Source organism: Oxyura jamaicensis, chromosome 2 (genome assembly GCF_011077185.1).
Source record: "Oxyura jamaicensis isolate SHBP4307 breed ruddy duck chromosome 2, BPBGC_Ojam_1.0, whole genome shotgun sequence".
Taxonomy (NCBI): domain Eukaryota; kingdom Metazoa; phylum Chordata; class Aves; order Anseriformes; family Anatidae; genus Oxyura; species Oxyura jamaicensis.
In genome coordinates, this window is record NC_048894.1 from 144,741,009 (window position 1) to 144,760,855 (window position 19,847).

At 40.8% G+C, this 19,847-nt stretch overlaps 1 protein-coding gene across 2 annotated transcripts in view; it reads right to left on the minus strand.

The window, feature by feature from the left end:
* SAMD12 (sterile alpha motif domain containing 12) overlaps positions 1 to 19,847 on the minus strand; it is a 166,937-nt gene that overhangs the window by 117,863 nt on the left and 29,227 nt on the right. For both annotated transcript variants that reach the window (XM_035317357.1, XM_035317358.1), the window contains one exon: positions 2,814 to 2,943. In XM_035317357.1, coding sequence (XP_035173248.1) covers positions 2,814 to 2,943 — 130 coding nt within the window. The remainder of the gene's footprint in view (positions 1 to 2,813; positions 2,944 to 19,847) is intronic.

The following is a 19,847-nucleotide window of genomic DNA, read 5'->3' on the forward strand; positions in this document are numbered from 1 at the left end:
TTTGTTTGTTTGTTTGCTTTTTCCCCGTCTATCAGGACCACAGGTCCTCTTCAACAAAGCTTCCCCAGCCAGTCAGCCCCAGCCTTTACGGGGTGCTAGGGGCTCTGCCTTCCCAGATAACAAAACTCCACATTTGTCCTTGTTGAATTTTATATGGCTCCTGTTGGCTCATTCCTCCAGCCTAAGTCCCCGTCAATGGCAGCCTCAGTCTTGAATGCATCAACCCCCAGTTTGGTGCAAATCTGATGAGAGTACACTGTCCCACAACATTATGTCAATATAAATGTTAATATAAATACCATTTTCTTTTTCCTTGCTAGGTATAATAACAGATTTTTCTCATACATCTGCAGCTGCTTTTTGCCAAGAATGCTATAAACATAAATTCTCTACAAAGGACATTTTGTTTCAAATTTTTGCCCCCAAACCGATAAACTATAATCAGTAACTAACAGTCCCCAGGTACTCAAAATGCCACACTTTTCAACACCTATGGTTAAGGTGACAACATCTAGATATGTTTGTCCAACAGTTTTTTTCCTGGCTTATGACCATGCCTTAGATTTTATCTTCAAATAAAGCTTAAAAATCTTTTTCTTGTCATTTTCTTTTGAGTCCCCTTCATCATATTTTTCCATATCAAAGAAGCCTGTAAAGTCAACTTAATTCCTGAGAGATTTTCAACAATCACATTACTTTTCCATAGCCATATCTGGAAACAGTTACACTATCTTGGCTTAATCTTCATAGCAGTTTTCATGCTCATTTCACATTCTGCTTTTTTGAGCGAATAGTCTAGTGTTCTGTCCCTTTATTAAAATATGTCAAGTACTTTGAGGCACGGGACCAACAACACTGGAAGTATCCTCCTGAGTTACTGTTTTCACTCATAATACTATCACAATAATTTGTAAAATCCATACAAATATTATCACATTTCTTCTGTTATCAAATATCCCGAGTTGGAAAAGACCCATGACAATCAAATGTAGCTCTTTTCTTTATTGCAGACTTACTTTCTAGCACTCATATTTTCCTTTTACCCCTTTTGAGTAAAGTAAGAAAGATTGATCTTGATTCTCCTTTTTCATAGAGGTCTATAAAGTTTGAAGTTTCAACCATCTACAATGAAACTACACAATTTCCATGTACATTTAAGTTGAAATGAAAACTTTTTTTCTTCAACTTCATCTCACAGTTCCTTAATTCTAAAGAGACACTGTAATGGTAAAACGGTAGTAGAAAAAAATGAAAAAAAAAACATTTCAAAATTTTCTGGTAGCTCTCTGGAAGCAGTCACCCATGTATACATGGGTGGGGATAAATGCAGTCCTTAGAAACGTAGTCTAAGATATTGAGAAACAGATGATGACTTAGAGGAAACAGGCAGTGATTACACACTAAATTTCAACATTTACCAAGGTGACACAAACCACCTCTCACATATTACCCATGAGTGTATTCATGGCCACACAACAATCCAAGATGAGTAGTTCAGTTTGCCACGTTTGCAATCACTCATTATCAAAAAGGAAGTAACAAAAATGGGAATTAATGGAAAAAATTAAATACCACAAGTGCACGTATACAAAGAGGCACAGATTAAAACATGTATAAGTTAACAATACGTTATTGTTAGACTGAGGTTTGCGTGTGGAACTGAAATTGCTGCTTTATATTAAATGGCTGAATGCCATTTCCAAGTTTTGTATACTACCACTTCAGAGAACAAATTAGTGTTCCACATCAGACTTTTTACAGACTAATTACTTCCTGGGATACAAGCAAAAATGTTATTTAACTCCCCAGTTGCATTTGTATTTGTATTAATCCAGTTACTCAGCTAAACGGATGTCAGTTCAAAGTGGCCAAGTAAAATACCACTACCAGAATCTGAAAAGGAGTTAAAAAGTCAAGCAGATCGAGAAAATCAATATCAACTTCTAAAGTAAATAGGAAAATAAAAATACATTGATGCTTTTTAATATATTGTTTGCAGACAAAACTCCAAGTATTGAGGATTTGGAGGTCTTGCGGGTATTTGGAGGAGAAACTATGACAAAACAATTATTTTTTAGACTGGCTAAAGAAAATATGTGAAAGTGGGAAGCCCTCTATCCAATAAAGGAAAAAACACAAGAAAAAGAACAACCGTGTACCCCAAATACAGACTTGGAGCAGAAAACAGCTTCACTAGCAGCAAATAATAGTTCAGATTGATACTAGAAAACTTTAGTTAAATAACCACGAAGTTCTGGAATAGATGTAAAAATCTTCTCTGATCGCAAATTTTCTAGAACAAAGTTAAAGAAATATGCATCAGAAACAAACTTTCGGTGTTGATCCTGACTCAGTCCTAGGGTGGGGATCACTTGGGCTCACTTCCCAGCCTACACGTTAACAAATCTAAATGTAACGAAAAAAAAAGGCCAAAAAGATATGAACTCCTTAAGGTGGAACACCTCAGTGAAAAAAAAAAAACATAACACATTTTTCCTTGTAAGTTATTTCTTAATGTTTAGGGTTTTGATTTGGAATGAACAGGGTGTGGCCTTTACCCACATGCAGACTGACTTCTTTTTTTATTATATTAACCTTGAATAATCTGAAATTTGTATTTAAGAGAGCTCGGAAAAATCTGCTATTCACTACAGCCAGGGGACACTGTTATAGTCCCCCTGCTCTAGATCTTGCAGCTCTTTAGTCATACAGTCAACAAAAAGCCCTCAGTGTACAGTCACAATCTATTAACAACGTAAAACAATTTATGACATTTTAACTAAGTAAAATATTTCTGATAGTGCATACTTTACCAGTTATGTCATGCTGTTTGAATGACTCACTGTAGATTTGATACTGATTAGGGCAATGCTTCTTCAGCCATTTGCAGACATCCTGCTGGGTCCATAATGCCACAGGCTTGGTCAGCTTCACAGTCCCGGACTAGAAAAGCAGAATGAAGAAGAGGAATGACGTTTAGTGCACACACTAGCTTCAGGAATTTTACGCTAATATCCCATATACGGTATTAAAATAATAAATGCTAGACGGGAGCTGCTGTTGCTGGCAGATATCCAAGGCACCAGCACATTACACAAGACCCAGCTACTCAAATGCATCATAGCAGGTATCACACAAAATGAAAGGTGTTTTAACAGTGTTACGCACGGCATGTATGTTCCTTGCATCACAAAAATGTACTATGCCACATCTTCCTTGAGCAACAGCTTAAAACTCTTTCTGGAAAGATTTTGATCATAAAGGATCAGATTCTTCCCCGTGCTTTGCAAAAAATCACCAGAAAGCCAACGTTTATGGCTAACTGGTCAATGCTACCTTTTAAAAGATAAAAGGTCTAATTTCAGTACTTAAAAATCCCATTATTGTTTATTAACATGGTAAACACAGTAAACATGTTTTCATTACAATAATCCTTTATTTTTTGTCCATATTCCTTACACCCACAAACAGAGGTTTAATTGTTGCTGTGATTCACTTTAAGGACTGTCCTCTTCCAGCTCCACTGAGAGCCCCTTTTGTCTCGCTGTAGCTCTCCATCTCAGTTGCAGCCTACCAGGGTACAGTTTTTCTTAAGTTTTGTTGTGGTCTTGTATTTGAAGTTAGTTTGGAACTACTGAGTGTAATTAGGGGTGGAGAATCTGTTACCTACAAACGCTTCTGAGATAGACATATCAAAGCGACATTTTGCTCTAAATAACAATACTACATCTGGTGTAAGAAGGGTCCAGACTTTTCATTTATTTTTTTTAAACAGTGAGTTTACAGATGAAAAACAGACTGAAAAAAATTAAGCCTTTTTTTGCTCTTCATCAGACCTGTGTGATTTCCACTGTCATAAAAGGTCCAGATTATGGACAACTGGCAGATAACAGAACTGAAAAAGTCCTAATACAAAGCCAGCTTGAACTTCACGTCCTGGCTTGGGGAACAATTTCTTCCTTACTAAGTGTTTAACAGACAGTAGTTGCAGCCCTGTGAAAAGTTCAAAGCCAGTGCAATCCAGCCCCCCTGACCAACTGATCCCCGCTCGGGGCCAGGTTCAGGCTCTCACTTTTCACAGCAGACCCACGTTAGAGCCTCGGTCAGACCTTTCCGAAACTACAGCTGTTCTCACACCGCAAGGCTAGCCATGGTAACTAGCAGGTGCAGAGCTGGCTAGTCTAGAAGATAGTTATTGAATTTATATATATGAAAAGTTACAGAGAGCTGCATGACTACAGTCAGTATTACAAGGCAGAAAAAGGCAGTGTGGAATAACCACTCCCCCATTTGCCATTATCAACTTTCAATTACCCCAACCTACATCTCAGTGCTCTCTTTTACTACTATATATGCAAACAGTTTCCTCCTCACCCATCTCCAGCACTCCAAAAACAAAGGGGACCCAGGCAACCTGAGCTCTCACCTGAAAAAACGTGACAAATAAGTCACATCAGCACTGGCCACCAACAACCAAGAAGCAACACCAGTAGATGAGCCTTCTCAGCTCAAATCTGTGGCTATTTAGATCAAAGAGTAGCCTGAACCTGTCATATCATAAGGGTGAAATTCTGCACGCAAACGGCAATAGCTGCAGCCTTTGAAGCCTTCAAATTCACAAGTGAGACCTAAATTTGTGTTCCAGTTTGTAACAGATTATCTGGACAAATAGAGTAACAATTTATGAATGTTCCACGCATAAATTAAGTCAATTGCATTTTCACATGTCACATATCATTTAATCAACCAATTCACCTTTGCAGATATTTTTTTTAAACGTACAAAAATGCTGGGTTGCAAAGTATCTTTGTTCCCTTGCTGTGCATGCAAAATACTGATCCCTCCAGCTCGCTGGGTCTTGTGGAAGGTTCAAGAGAAGTTTTCCTGCACAAACTTGAGGTGAAAGAGAATGTCACCTCAACCATTCTTCTCCATTAGGACTTAGGGTAGATTTTCTCGATGTTGCCAGCCTGGTTTTCTTCCAGCATTTAGGCAGATATATTTTGTCAGACAGCCGTTTTCAAAGTTGCTTTGATTTTTTTCATTACTGGAAGCCCAAAGGACAACAGCAGTTTTAAGCTAGTGCTTTGCATGTCTTATTACGTCCGTAAAGGACATCACACAAAGATACCAACTAAGGTCCAGGGAATATGGCAGAGCTAAAATTCTGACACGTAAACATGTCTTGAATTTCTCATGTCCAATTTTCCCTCTTTCTTTTCATTGCCTAAATCAACAGCAGAAAAATATTGTTGAATATACAATACAATGCCCATCCATTAGCTTAGCCTTTTTTGTTTTAAACAAAAAAAGGCTCACCAGAAATACGAATCCTGTTTCAAACACATGAATATACATCACCTGCATTTAGAGGTAAGCCATTAATGCAAACCCACCCCAAATAATTGATTCTCATCCTGTGCTGTCACCCACAAACCTACGGCGGGTAGAAGCCTGACTGACAGACTTGCATCCACAAAGAAAATTCCAGAGCTGTTTATGATGCACTACAACCAGGACAGTGCTCGCTTTACCACTAACCCTTCCGGGAAGCACGTCGGTCTCACACACGTACAGAAAAATGCTCTGGACACTGCACACATCTCGAGAAGGGATGCTCTCTGTAAAAAGAGCAAGTGCCCTGTAACTGTTCCTTCTGCAGCTAGGAAGACTGAAGAAGCTGAATTTCAATGAAGAGCCCAATATGATAGTGTTGGTTAGCTGACTTTTATTACAGATACATATATATAATGCATTTCCTTCTCAAATACATCAAAGAAAAATACAAGTAAAAATAGCCATATAATAGGAGTTATCTCTCTGATTCCACAGAAATTCCCCAATAACAGGATCTAGACTTTATCATGTGTATCTTTATACAAGCTGCTGCTTAAATTTAAAGATACTTCTCGAGCATTAGAATTTCTGAAGATGAGAGGAAAATCTGTCAGCCCTTGAAAAATAAATTTTTAATGTTTTTTCTTGTACATTACAAAAATCCTTAAATTACAAATATTTGCAAATATATGTAGCTGGCTATAGACTTATAAGCCATTTATTCCTAGCAGAAAGTACACAAGCAGTGACAAAGTTGGTTTTGACTAAGAGGATGCTGCTTTCAGTTCAGTAGCTATTCTCCTCTTACGAGCTTTAAGCACCGTTATGTTAAATATCTGAAGAACAAGTTTATCAGCAGTTACAGTACAAATTTAACACTTCCTTCTGTGCCTGTAGAAGTGAAAGATGCTTCCAAATGTCGCTATTATGGCATGCAACATACACCTCACTGCCCAAACACGTATGCTAATCCTTTACTGTCCGGTGTTCAGACTTATGATTGAAATACTACCAACTTAAACTTATGACCAGCCCTACCAGGATATTCTTACATTGGCACCATCAAGCATTATGTTTAATTTTCTAATTTGTACGGACTTGCTGAGTTAGAGGAACGTCGGTTTTTTTAAAGCAATGGTTATAAACAGTATATTGTAGGTGCTTTCATTTTTGGAACATCATACCCAAAACACTTTCCAGCCAGATGCTCTAGATGTAAGGTTATTAAAAATATACTTCCCTCCCACAGAACTCATTTGTTAGCTTCTTTCCTGTTCTAAAACTAGATCTTCTACTAAAAAATTCCCAGTACGCCAAGGAAAATGACCCTTACCATAAACATACCTACAAAATGAGTCCCCTGCCACTAACTATATACAAACTATCTAGACAGCTGGAAAACACATTATTTTTTATTTCTGTTTATCAGCTCGGTCAAATAATAACCCCAAACTGGTAACATACAAACCTTGGTCTAGCCTTCCATTTTCCTGACAAATTTATCCTAAAATTGCCTTTTACTGGCAACATTTCAATAGTCTTAATCCTGCAGAACAGTATGCCAATCTGGCTTGGGCCACATACAGGTCTAATGAGCACAAAAGTTCTCAGTATTCAGGTCTTGTCTTGTATATTTGGAGGAAAACCTGTTTCTTTGGGATTTTGTGTCAAAGTCTTCCTTTTAAATTGCCTAAACACAGTTTTTGTTATGTGTACCTCCGACTATAAAAATGACTGCCCCATGAGAAAAAAAAGAATCAGCATATTTAATACATGACATTTTTACACTCTGTTTCTTCCACAATACAGAGAATATAGTACCTAAAATCAACAACTCAAGAATAAATAGATAAATCAGAGTTATACGCAGTGCATTATTAGAGCGTATCTCAGTGTTCAGAATAGCATTAGCAACCAGTTCCTGTTCTTCCTGAGCAGCGACATACATGTTCCCTCTTACAGCTGTAGTTTACCAAGTCTGCCAGTTTCCAAGGTAAATTTATTCACCAGAATTTTTTTGTCTCTATCATATTTTACTCTGGAACAGAAAGAAAGGCTCTTGTATTTTTGGATGGCAGAGGATTCAATCTTATTGTTAAAAACACTTCACGTACGATATTCCGATTTATTGCAAAGAGCATCCCAAAACCAAATATTTTTGGTTTGCCATTTGTATGTTTGCATTACAAAATCCAGGAAATCTGGGATCAGGGTCCTCATTTAAACAAGGCTGCAGGTCTGCTGGAAGAATGCAGCACAATACCACTTGCAACATCCAATTTACCACATACTAATTCTGACCTATCAGCAAAGGCAATGCATATTTACACACATATTTATCTGAAGTCAGACCTCACAACTTCTGCCTAAAAAAATGTTTGCATAAAACAGACTGGTAAGAGGCACCACTCAAAGCATTAAGGCAGACTGTGCTCCCACATCACAACTCATTCTCTGCTCTGCAGTTTACATTTTAACCAAAAAAAGTCAAAGCAGCAGCAATCTTGTTAGAGCTGCATTGGTCATAGGACAGAAGCATGGCGAGGCTGCAAGAAGGACCATGACTTCTCAGAGCAGCACGCTGAGCCCTGCCAGCTGCACTTTAGGCATGGAGAGATCTTCACACCAAATACAACTGCTCTGTGTTGAACCATTTCATTAACCCAGTTCGAGAGAAAAGGAGGCCATTAGCTGTGAGGGATGGCGTAGGAAGAGCAAAGGAAAGAACACGGTCACTGCCATCTAACAGGGACAGAGATGGGTGGCTGTCACCCCTAGAATAATGCAGGGTCAGCTGGGGCAGGAAACATGAAAACGCATCAGAAAGCACACTGATGTGTTTGTGATCAGAGAGAATGGGGGGAAAGAAAAGCGATCACGTCATGCAGGATACTGAGAATGAAATATTTGGTAAATCAAAACAAACACCCTCTGAAAGCAAACTATGACATATTTTAAAATTAGAAAAATGAATTTGTATTTGTATTCGATATATGTATATATAGCAGTGAACTTAAACTTCACAGCTCTAAAAAAGCTGCTATTTCAGTTACTGTCAAATCTTCCAGGCTGTTGAGGAAGCAAGACTAATGGTATCATCTTCATAGTTTATGGCACAAAGACGTAGGAGCAGCTTTGTCCAGGAAGACTTTCAAAATCGTGCTTTTTTTAAAATATGCTTGGGTTGTATTTCTAAATCCAAGAATAAAGAATCTTTTTCATATATTCCAAATTACTTCTCTAATATTAAACCGTCCATGTAAAATTCAGTACCAACGGCTAACATAAAAGCTGTGATGAAATGAGCAAGGGTTATGAATATATTTTTATATGTTATCTTAAAATATTGAAGAACATTGGAAGGAAACATTTTAGTTTAGAAATATACCTTCTCAGGTAATCATACGGATTTTTCTAGCAAAGACCAAAGAAAATAACAGTAATAAGCAGACAATCCATAAAACACTGAAACCTCCATTGTGTTCGGTTCTTGTCTGTGTTATTTAGAATTTTAATACTTAGAAGAGATGAAAACAACAAACCAAAGGAAATGTGTTTCCTTACTTAAAAAGAGACAAAGGGAAACACTGTAATATGCCTCCCCTTTTATACTGATAAAAAAAATGAATGTTTAAAACTAATTGGTCAGAAATTCTGAGTTACGTTGTAATTTCTTACGTAACTGTAGAAAAGCAATCAAAGTCAGTATAGTAAATAAAATATATTTTAATATATATAATATAAATAACATATTTTTAAATAATCAAAAATATGTATTATATATATATTATAAAATATATATTATATAAAATATACATTATATAATACATAATTTAAAAATATATGTTTTTTAAAAAAAATTTGATTTAGTTTAGAGGACACTTTAAAGACCTACTTTGCACCAACATTAACCATGAATTAAACCATTAATCCTCCTTGCGTGGTGTGAGCAAAGTAGACAGCCTACAGCAGCTATTCCAGCCATACACCTATGACTGGCCGACACACAAGGCCCACTTTGAATAAGCCAGGCACGACAGACCTGCGAAGTCTCCCAGATTTTCTGGAAACGTGGTCAGCCAGCACCATGCATTCTTTGAGTTGCAAGTCGCTCTCTCACATTTGCAGACCGGTACCAAATTTGCTTGCTCCACACAGCATGGCACTGGCTACCCTAATTTGTGACCACCAGAGCATGGCAGAGGCCGTCTTATAATGAAGGCAAGAGCTCAACTTGGAGGCTGTGCAATTCCCAGGGAACTCGCGTCTATTAACACAGCCTGATGCTCAAAACCACGCCACTGGCAGAAGCACACAGACCACATCTCAGCTGCTCCCCCAACACTCACATGCACATTGTCCCTCATGCAGTTCCTCCTTGCCTGGTCCAGTCCGGCCACACCGCACTGCCTGACATCAGGGTCCACATTTGGGATCCCACAAAAGACAAGACTGGTTACAAGTGCACGCAAGAAGGAATTACTTCCCACCACCGGTCAGCAGACAGATCAGAGTAAAGCCATAATGCCATCAGATTCCCCTAAATCCACACTGTCAGAATACATAGGGTTGTTTTGTGTGTGTGTTTTATTTATTTGTTTGTTTTCAGAAGTAACTCCACAGCACAATGACTTCCAGCCAGGGTACCCAAGGTCCCAGAAGAACCACATCCTCAGCAACTCTGAGTTAAACACGCCTGAAGTTCATGGACATATACAAACTGGACTTGCAGAGAGATCATTGCCCCTGAAGAGATGGGGACAGTCATCTGCCATTGTGTGGGCAGAGAGGGTGGACAGTTAAAGAGGGAAATAAGGACATCAGGGCAGCACCAGCTGCAGGTACTCTTCAGGAACTGCTCCCACACGGCTCCGTCCCATGGGGTCCATCCCCCAGGAGCAACCTGCTCCAGCACGGGTCCCCCATGGGCGGCAGCTCCCCCCAGACCCCCTGCTCCTGCGTGGGCTCCTCTCCACGGGCTGCAGCTCCGGCCCGGGGCCTGCTCCTGCGGGGGCTCTCCATGGGCCGCAGCCTCCTTCAGGCCACATCCACCTGCTCCACCGGGGGCTCCTCCACGGGCTGCAGCGTGGAGATCTGCTCCATGTGGGACCCATGGGCTGCAGGGGGACAGCCTGCTCCACCAGGGGCCTCTCCACAGGCCGCAGGGGAACCCCTACTGTGTGCCTGGAGCACCTCCTGCCCTCCTGCTGCACTCACCTGGGGGGCTGCAGGGCTGCTTCTCACTCCTCACACTCCCAGATGCTGTGTCACAGAAAGTTTTGTTGTCATTGTTACTGTTTGTCGCTTTCTTAAATCTTCTCTCCCAGAAGCACAAACAACTTCTCTTATTTGCTCAGCTCTGGCCAGCAGCAGGTCCGTTTTGGAGACAGCTGAAACTAGCTCTTATTTAACATGGAGCAGGTTCTGTGTTCTTTTCACAGAAGCCACCCCTGCAGCACCCCCTTACCAAAACCTTGCCACATAAACCCAATACAAGGGAAAAGACTGAAAATAGGTCGGGAAGCCCTCCAAGATGCAGGAGAAATGGATATGGCACCCAAATGTTGATTTGCTACTCCTACCCTCCTGCTTCCAAGAGCAAAAGAAGAAGTAGGAGCAAATGCTCTTCTGTCAGGGCCTCCCTCCTATGCCGCCCTCTGAGTCACTTTGCCCTTCCACAGTCCCAAAGGCAAAGTCAGCCACTGACTTCTTTTTTTGCCTCCAGCAGACTGCTGGGGATTGCTGCCCCTAACCAGGGACTGCTCCAGCAGTACTGAAAGCCAGCTCTGCACAAGGGGAAACTGCTCCCCTAGGGTCCCAAATCAGCGCACCACCAGCACTCCAGCACACACCATGAGACAGGTTTTTATCTGCACTACCAACAGAAAAAGGAAACAAATTATGAGAAATAATGAGATCAGTCTGGAAAGTAACAACATGATAGAAGGAAGTTAACTCCATCTTAAGACTGTCACAAGTATATCTATCAGCAGGAAAGAATGAACTGTGCTGCCAAATAAACTATCACTGGGCATTATCCTGATAGGGATAAATACTGTATTGAAACAACACGCAAGAATAAATAAGGTGATATATTTTCTGTAAGAGTATTCTCTCTCATTGCAGAGATATTGCACTCTGAAAGCAAGAATCACGACTGGCAGATACTGGTGTTGAGATAAATTGTAGCATTATCAACAGACTCTGAAGAACTGAAGTGTCAGGATGAGAAAGGTGAAGACAGAGCACTCCTCAACGTCATCAAGAAACTTGCCCGACACTATTCTGATTGCTATCAAAATCCTGAAAACCGCTACTGTGACAGGCCAAAAATGCTTAAAACACAATCACAAGCAGGACCAGGAGGACAATCAGTTTTGGGGGTTTGACGGCTAAATCTAAATTAAGTGTGCGTGTAATGTTTTAAAATTCACTTCATCTAAAAACACTGTGCATTTTTATCTTGCCAAAGGAAAGATTAATTTCACTCAGTAGAGAAGATTCCTTTCAGTCCAAAAATACATACTTGCTTTTGGATATTTGCAGAGATAATCAGAAAAGGAGAGTTACTCTGTCAGGATAGTGATTTTAACTTCACAAAACACACCAGTCGTTCAATACCTCTTCACTGACGTGTATTTCATTCCCCTTCTCCTACCTGAGACAATTCAAACCACCCAGCTCACGGCTGGGGCTCTTACCATCAGCATCTTGCATCACAGATCACAGTCTTCATAAAGTAAGTACAAGCCTTTCTGCTTTTCCACATAGAAACCTACTCTGGATCCTGCACAGACCTGGAGAACAGACCATTTCTGTTCGCACAGCAGGTGCCCTAACTAGCATGCCCTGTGCAGCTACGAAGATAAAAGGCTCCTTCTCAAACTCCTCTAGCCTGCTTGATACTATCACTCGAGTCAAAGAGGAAACATAATTAATTTTAATTAACAGCCCCGTATTAACAACAACATCAAGTAATTAACTAAAGTTTATTACAAGCACATGTTCATTATTGCACTTAGCCATCCACTACAGCGAGAATAGAAACTCGAGACACTCACCCTTGACATGGCACACACAACTTGTAGGCTGGCTCATCTTTTATCCTGTGTGAAAAACTAAATGCTACACCCATTGCGAAGGAGATTTATGGCATGAGTCTTCATCACAGAGTACTCCTCTGCTCAGACTGGCAGGAGGTACAGAAGAGTACCCCATCTTGGTGAAAGCACTGAGTTCAAACCCATTCAGGCAAAAACATGAAAGTGAGCAGGAGTTGCCTAATAACTAAAGACAGCGATGAAATGTAGTCCGTCCGTCCCCCCGTCCCCCCCCCTTTTCCAATAGTTTGCCCTGAACTCAGAAGTACCGCCAGGCAAACTGCAATTCCACTTCTGGGGAAATTTACTATTTGTCAAAAATACTTTCTCCAGGTCTACATTAAAATAAAAAATAACACCACCCCAAAGCTACCTATATTACAGAAGTGACAATTACAAAGGAGTCTTCATTCCCACTTTTTTCTATTATTATTTTAAATCAGTCCTGGCACCTCAGCAAGTTACATTCTAGACTATTTAAGATCAAACTAAACTGAGATTCCTTGTATTTAATTTTAATGGAACTGCTGACAAGGCATATTAGTAGTTCCACTGATTTTCTTGGAATTTCTCACAGATTTAAAGATAGTGATGTAAAAGAATTTAGCAAAAATACAGCCTGGAGCCGCAATGAAATCCATCAGCCAAAACACTGCAGAAATGTTTAATTTGTGCGAAACTATCAATAATGCACTGAAATCTTGTTGCTCTTTAATTACAGAACAATAAACAGAACAAGAAGAGAGCTAAATGTGTAAAGATCTGAAAGACAGCACAAAATTTTGACTTCACACTTGTGAATTCCATAATAAGAATTAAAGGAGGTTGGTCAGTTTGCATTTGTTTTGTAGATCACAAAAATGCTTCAGTCAGAAGCATGTACGTCTGGCAATGCCTTATCTGCAATTCTTCAGTCACTTAATTGGACTCTTTCAAAAAATAGCTGAATTACCAATAGTCAGCAAGAGGAATTACAAAACAGGCTGCTCTGAAACGAAAAGAGCTAGACAGGGCTATGACTTTTAAATGTACCTGTTCCATATTCACATTATCCATAGTAACACAGATATGAACTGAAATGTGACAATTTAAAATTATGAAGTGTAGCTTAATGGCAGAATTTTCTAAGGCTTATAAAATTAATGCCTTTACTAAAAATACTACTCTAATACAAATAGGTCTTTATTTCATGAAAAAGGGAGGTTGTACCGAGCAGCACTCTGTATTTCCAGAGATTTCATGTAACTGTAGTAACATAGTGTATCTGAAGTCCCAATGCCTTTCATTTATAAAAATAAGAATAAAAAAAATCCTTATGCTTCAAAATATTCAGGATATTCTTACAAAAAGTTGTTCAAATACAGGCTAGGTGTAATCTCAGAAACAGTCACCTAATAGTGTCAGAAATCTGTGCTTTTTGGTGACCTATTTAAAAAAAAAAAAAAAAATATGGCAAAATACTGCTTTTGCCAATACAATGTACCTTTGCCTGGGAGCGCTTTCATCAATGATATTGGAAGATTATTTTTATTCTTGCGATTTACTGGTAGAGTTAATCTGACAGCAAATCTGGGCAGCAGAGACCACACCTACATCCTTCTATTTCTAATTATAGTGTTTTCAGAGAAGATGCTTGACATGTCATAACCTAGGGTTTGAGAAGTAGCTGTTTAAATTTTTTAATAGCTGCCCAATGTCAGAAGTGAGCGTGACACTCCTTTTTTTCCTTCTAAAGTTAAAGAGGAGGATTTCTGGATGAGAAGAGCTATAAACCAAATTGTTACTTTGGCCTTAGCAGATAGTGAGGTTAGTTCTGTCATTAGCTCAACAACAGTACATTTGTACGAGAACATTTAACATCCTGAGAGGATCTTCATCCCTATTAAATAATGACAGGTTGCTTTCTTACAAGGTTTACTCCTTCTGAGTGAATCACATTGTTGGCACCTTTGTTTCCCGCAGATGTGCCAATTAAGAGGACCGTACCGTATGAAGCAGCATAACCTTTCCATGCCAACTTTCAGTCTTTATGGGTAGGCTCATTCATATGCAGAAGACAAGTGCAGCAGCCAAGGCATTTTATAACCCAACAGCAATCAAAGTTTTCTGGATATCTTTGCCAGTTCACTCTTAACTACATTGTCTTGAGCCAAACACATTTTGAGCAGAACAACTTTATAGGCCAGACATGTATGTGAGTATTAATAAGAAAAGGTCCCCAAGCCCCAGCTGACAGGTCAACCTCTTTTTCCCAGTGATGTTTTCACTTGCAGCAAAAAAGGAGAAGGAAGGGTAAATGTTGATACAAGAAGCAGATCAGCCCAGCCATCTGATTCACGCAATATTGTTGCAATATCTGTGCAGAAGGTTGCAATGGCTTTCTCTACTTAAATAAATATCTAGATGGCAGATACACTACCTATTTTTCCAAACATGCAGGGCACTTCTGACGTCAATTTAATTTCCTGCTAATTACTTTTGAAAAACTAGTGTTCTCTACCTAATGAGGGAAATGCTTATTCTCTTATCTTCCCTTTGAAGTCCTATATTCATAAAAAGAGCTTAAGCTTGACAATGCCCTTTTATCCCCCTTATTAGAGAAAGCATATAGCTTCAAAACTGACATTCACGAAGGCCAGCCCCTCTGGCTAGGAAGCTGCCCAAGTTAGCCAACAAGAAAATAAAGAGAAAGCCACAGAGCACAAGGCCCACACTCACATAAGGGCCAACCCAGGCCAAGGGGGGACATCTCCTCTCCCTCACAGGAAGCACTCCGTGCAGTGAGGCAAATGAATTCAGATGCAAAAGAAAGGTCAGGAGCTTGTCCTTATTTTAAAATGAAACAGAGGCATGTGCCAGCATCACTGTCTCCGCTCACGAGCCCAAATATTTGGAGCTATAAAGCCCGCATACATGGGATTTCGCAGATCAGATTCAAGAAGAGACAAGAAAAAAAATACAGGTGGAGGGTAATATTACTGCCATGCTCCAAACCTGTTTCCTAGATAAAGCCTGACATGGGAAAACAAGTCTTTCCCAGGAACACCCTGCCTCCACAAGAAGGTTAAGCAGGGGAAGAATGCCACTTACATGAAGATTTTGCCTTTGGCTCCATGCAACCTTTGAAAATCTAGCCCCAAATGTGCCAGCAACACCTTTCCTGAGGAAGGCAGCTAAGAGATGTCCCTAGAAACATGGAGTTGATATTTTCAACAGCAACAAAAACAGACCTGCTGCAAATGTTACGTCCACCTGACCTCAAAATAAGGAATTTAGGTGTTAAGGAGATGAACGCTGTGAAAGGGCTCAGAGAAGGTAAATTCAGTATTGCGAGGAACAATATTTATCTGCTATGATGTGCTGAGCGCACACAATATATATCCTTCCTGGAGAGAGAGCTGTGAAGGGCCACCTAAACCATTGTGCTAGAAAAACAAACTGGCCCTGAGTAAGAACTAAAAATATTTTAATTACATTTCTGAAAGGAACTCAGTCAACTTCTCGTTCTTGGGTCATTTGCTTGCAGTTTAAGATTACACAAATAATTCACGCTAATCATTCACTTTCTGTGAGCAGGAAGAACAATACTGTCAGGCAGCAAACAGCAGACAACTCAAGATCCACTCTAGGGGCAAATTCAGCTCACAAGTCAAAACTTACCCCTTGGTTAATGAGCTGATGTTCTATATGCAGATGACTGCATAAAGACTCAAGTAACTTTATGCATCTCGAATTCCACATCAGGTCTGCCATGCTGTTCTGCTGTTTTGATCAGGGCTTTCGTCTCAACAGCAGCCTTCAGCAAGTGATATTTTTACACAATTAATACTCCAGAGCTGGCATATTTTCTGAATAATGAAAAACGCAGACAGGTCCAATAATACTTCAATCACATTAATAAGGAAATCTTCATTTTTATGCAGCTTTTTATATCAGTCCAACTACAGATGAATAAATGACTCGAGGTAAAACTCACAATTGCATTGATTCATTTAAGTCATTTCTAAGAAGCATTACATTCAAAAATATGCTAGTTGCTATCCATCCAGAAACAGCAGGTAAAACTGCAAAGTTGGTATGCAAAAGGGAGCTTTAGATCTGCAGATGACTTGCCAAATCTGCTCTGCAGCTTTATTCTAGATCACATTGTCGCAGTGCCTCTCAGGTCAGATGCATAACTGAATTCTCCTCTTAAACACCCTCCAATCGACAATGTTTGTTCAAGGTTTTCATGCTGAAAGCTTCTGAGTTTGCTGAAGTTCAAAACAATGCATGTTCTCAAGTGAAAGAAGTTGAAAAAAATTCAAGGATGGAAGATGTTTCAAAGGAATCTAGTCAACACTGTTTTTTCTTCTTTGACAGCCCTGCCAAAGCCTCCAAGTTTTCTAATCTCCCAGACATCAGAATTCAGAGAAATGAACTGTTAAGGAATGTTACCAGACCTTTTACATGAAAACCCAGCCAAACATAAGGAGCATGAGTAAATAATAGCTGATATAAAGAGCACCATCTACTGACAGGCAGCATTTTGACAGACCCAGTTTTGCAAGGCACTGCATGTGGCTTCCAGATAATGCAACTTGTATGGAATTCAGCTTTCTCCTAGCAATGTACGGTATTTTCACATTTTATCTCTCACTTGCCTTGTCACTTCTGTGCTGTTTAACCTCTTCTGCTCACCTCTCACAAGACAGCCCACACACTCCAAGGAGCAGCTGCAGCAGCTTTTAACAATCAGTCCCCCCTTTCTCTTTCCATTTCTCTCATTTCACTTTCTCATTGAAGTTTCCCACTTTGAACTACTCTCCCCTAGTACCTACCTGCTATACTACTATTTTACAATTATAAATTAACATTTTATTACCCGTTGCTTATGAGGACGCATTTCCAAAACCTCCTGTGTCAACAGCAGTTTTCCCTTGAAGCCAGCTACCTTCAGACTGTCCCTAGATGAGAGGCATCTAGCCTCAAGATTACTGGAAGCTTCAAGGTTTCCTTGATGAGATGAAATATCTTTCCGTATTCTTTCAGAGGAGATTATATGGAGGTGAAGGTTTCTTCCACACTTAACCTATTTCTCCTCTATTTCTTTGAGCAAAGTATTATAACCTTTTTATTATTTTACAAGACAAGAAAGTATTATCAATATCCACAAGTGGTTCTGATGCAACTCTTGGTTAGTATAATCAGAAATAACCTTTAGGAATGCTATTTAACATCTTGATCACTTCATACCTCAGCATAAGATAGAGTAGAAATGCACAGCGCTATTATGGCACATTGCTTTAAATACTTGCTAGCACTATTGCAGTTACCATGCATGATTTGTGTTGCAGCATAGTAGGAGCTAAATTTATATATATATGGAAAATAATAAAAAATTAAATGATAATAAATTTCCTAACAACATGGTCAAAATTCTCTAGTTGTAAAGGCCTTCACTAGTAAACATAAGAATCACTTCTCATAATTAATCTTGAAAGTGAAAGTTGAAAAGAAATATGAAAATACAGATTGCATTGCTTTACTGACTAAAACATCAATAATGCATTTAAAGCTCAGTTACATTTTTATATTTCATCCAGATTCCAAGAGTCATAGAATCATAGAAAAATTAAGGTTGGAAAAGACCTTCAAGATCATCTCGTCCAACTATCCCCTTACTACTGATGTCACCCACTAAACCATGTCCCTAGGCACCAGGTCCAACCTGTCCTTGAACACCCCCAGGGACAGTGACTCCACCACCTCCCTGGGCAACCCTTTCCAATCTCTGACTGCTCTTTCTGAGAAGAAATGTCTCCTAATTGTTTTAATTGTTGAAGAGCAGTGCTCTTTGTTCAATTCTTTAATTGTTGAAGAATAGGGGCATGACGTTTCAATATTTCCACTCACCAGGGACATCGCCCGACTGTCAGGACTTTTCAACTGTGATGGAGAGAGATGGAGAGAGGCTTGGCAACTCCATCAGCCAGTTCCCTCAGGACCCTAGGATATGTGTCATCAGGTCCCATAGACCTGTACCTGTTTGGATTCATCAGGTGGTCTTGAACCTGCTCTTCACTTACAGCGGGTGGGACTTTGATCCTCCAGCCTCCATCTACGGGTTCAGGGAAATGAAAGACTTGGGAAGCCTGCCTACCAGTGCAGACGGAGGCAAAGAAGTTGCTGAGTACCTCAGCCTTCTCCGTGTCTGTCATTACCAATTCCTCAGATATAGAAACTCACTCCTAATATAAGAAATTAGCCACCTATAATTGCTTACACACTCTTACTTCCACCCCTCACTCTATTTTAACAAATGTTAAAGGCACATGGTGGCCCTCGGGGACTCCTCCTGTCACCCCAGTGCAGCAGCCCAAAGGAAGCTGGGTCCTCTCTTGTGCTCTTCCTCGAGGCTCTGTGCAGAAGGGATGCCACCTCTGGCACAAGGGCTGGGGGATGGGAAAGAAGCACTCACACAACCCCTGAGCATCGGCAGCAGAGTTCTTTATTGCCAGTTCTTAATTTTCATCTTGCAGGCAAGCCTGCAGGATGTCCATGGTGTTTGGTGGCTCCAAGCTAATGCTTGGGATGGAGCCTGAGTGACAAGCAGGGAGCTTGCTGGGCACTGCTGTGATGCTGTTTGTGCGCTCAGACGGCAGGTAGCAAAGACATCTCAGGGTAGCCCCAGGTCTGCTCTGGATGAGGTGGATCCACTTCCATCGGCTCCTCTACATCTCGTGGATCCACCTCCATGGGTTCCACGGTGTTTGGCAGAAGGACAAGCCAGTCCTTGCCCGGGACTGCCCAAACGGGATACCTTCTGTCAGGAATGTTTTCAGGCCAGGGTGCTGAACCGGGAGGGCGCCCAGTTCCAACCCTTGGTCCCACGCCACTGTTCACCTGATTTCCATACACTGGTTCAACGCTGCCATCTGGTTTATGGCCCTGGCTTGGTCCCAAGCTCCGTTCCGGACCATTGGCACACCTCTGCTCCCCACGGCCGTCTGCCTGGCGCTCCGCGCCACCACTGCGCCACTGGTTAGGCCCAGGCCCCCTTTCGCTGTGTGGCTGAGGGGGCGGCCTCTTCCCCGCATTGTTGCGGTGCCAATGGTGCCGCCTGTAAGGGTCTGTGGGCTGGGCACCAGAGGTCCCTCGAGCACTGGTGTCAGTTGTGCTGCGGGCTCTATCCCCCTGCCCATGACACTTCTCCTTCAGTGCATTCCTGCTCGGTGCTTCCTCGGACTGCATTGCTGTCCTCACACCGAGGAGGCCTGCCGCTCGCCCTGCTGTTTCTAGTCGTCTTCCCGCCACACAAGTTGGCCATCAGAGTGCCCAGAAGCTCAGGGAATGGTGGGACACCTGCAGGGGGGCTTTTTATAGGGCCCGCAGCAAAGGTGGGGCAGTGGTGGCCACTGTGACCTCAGC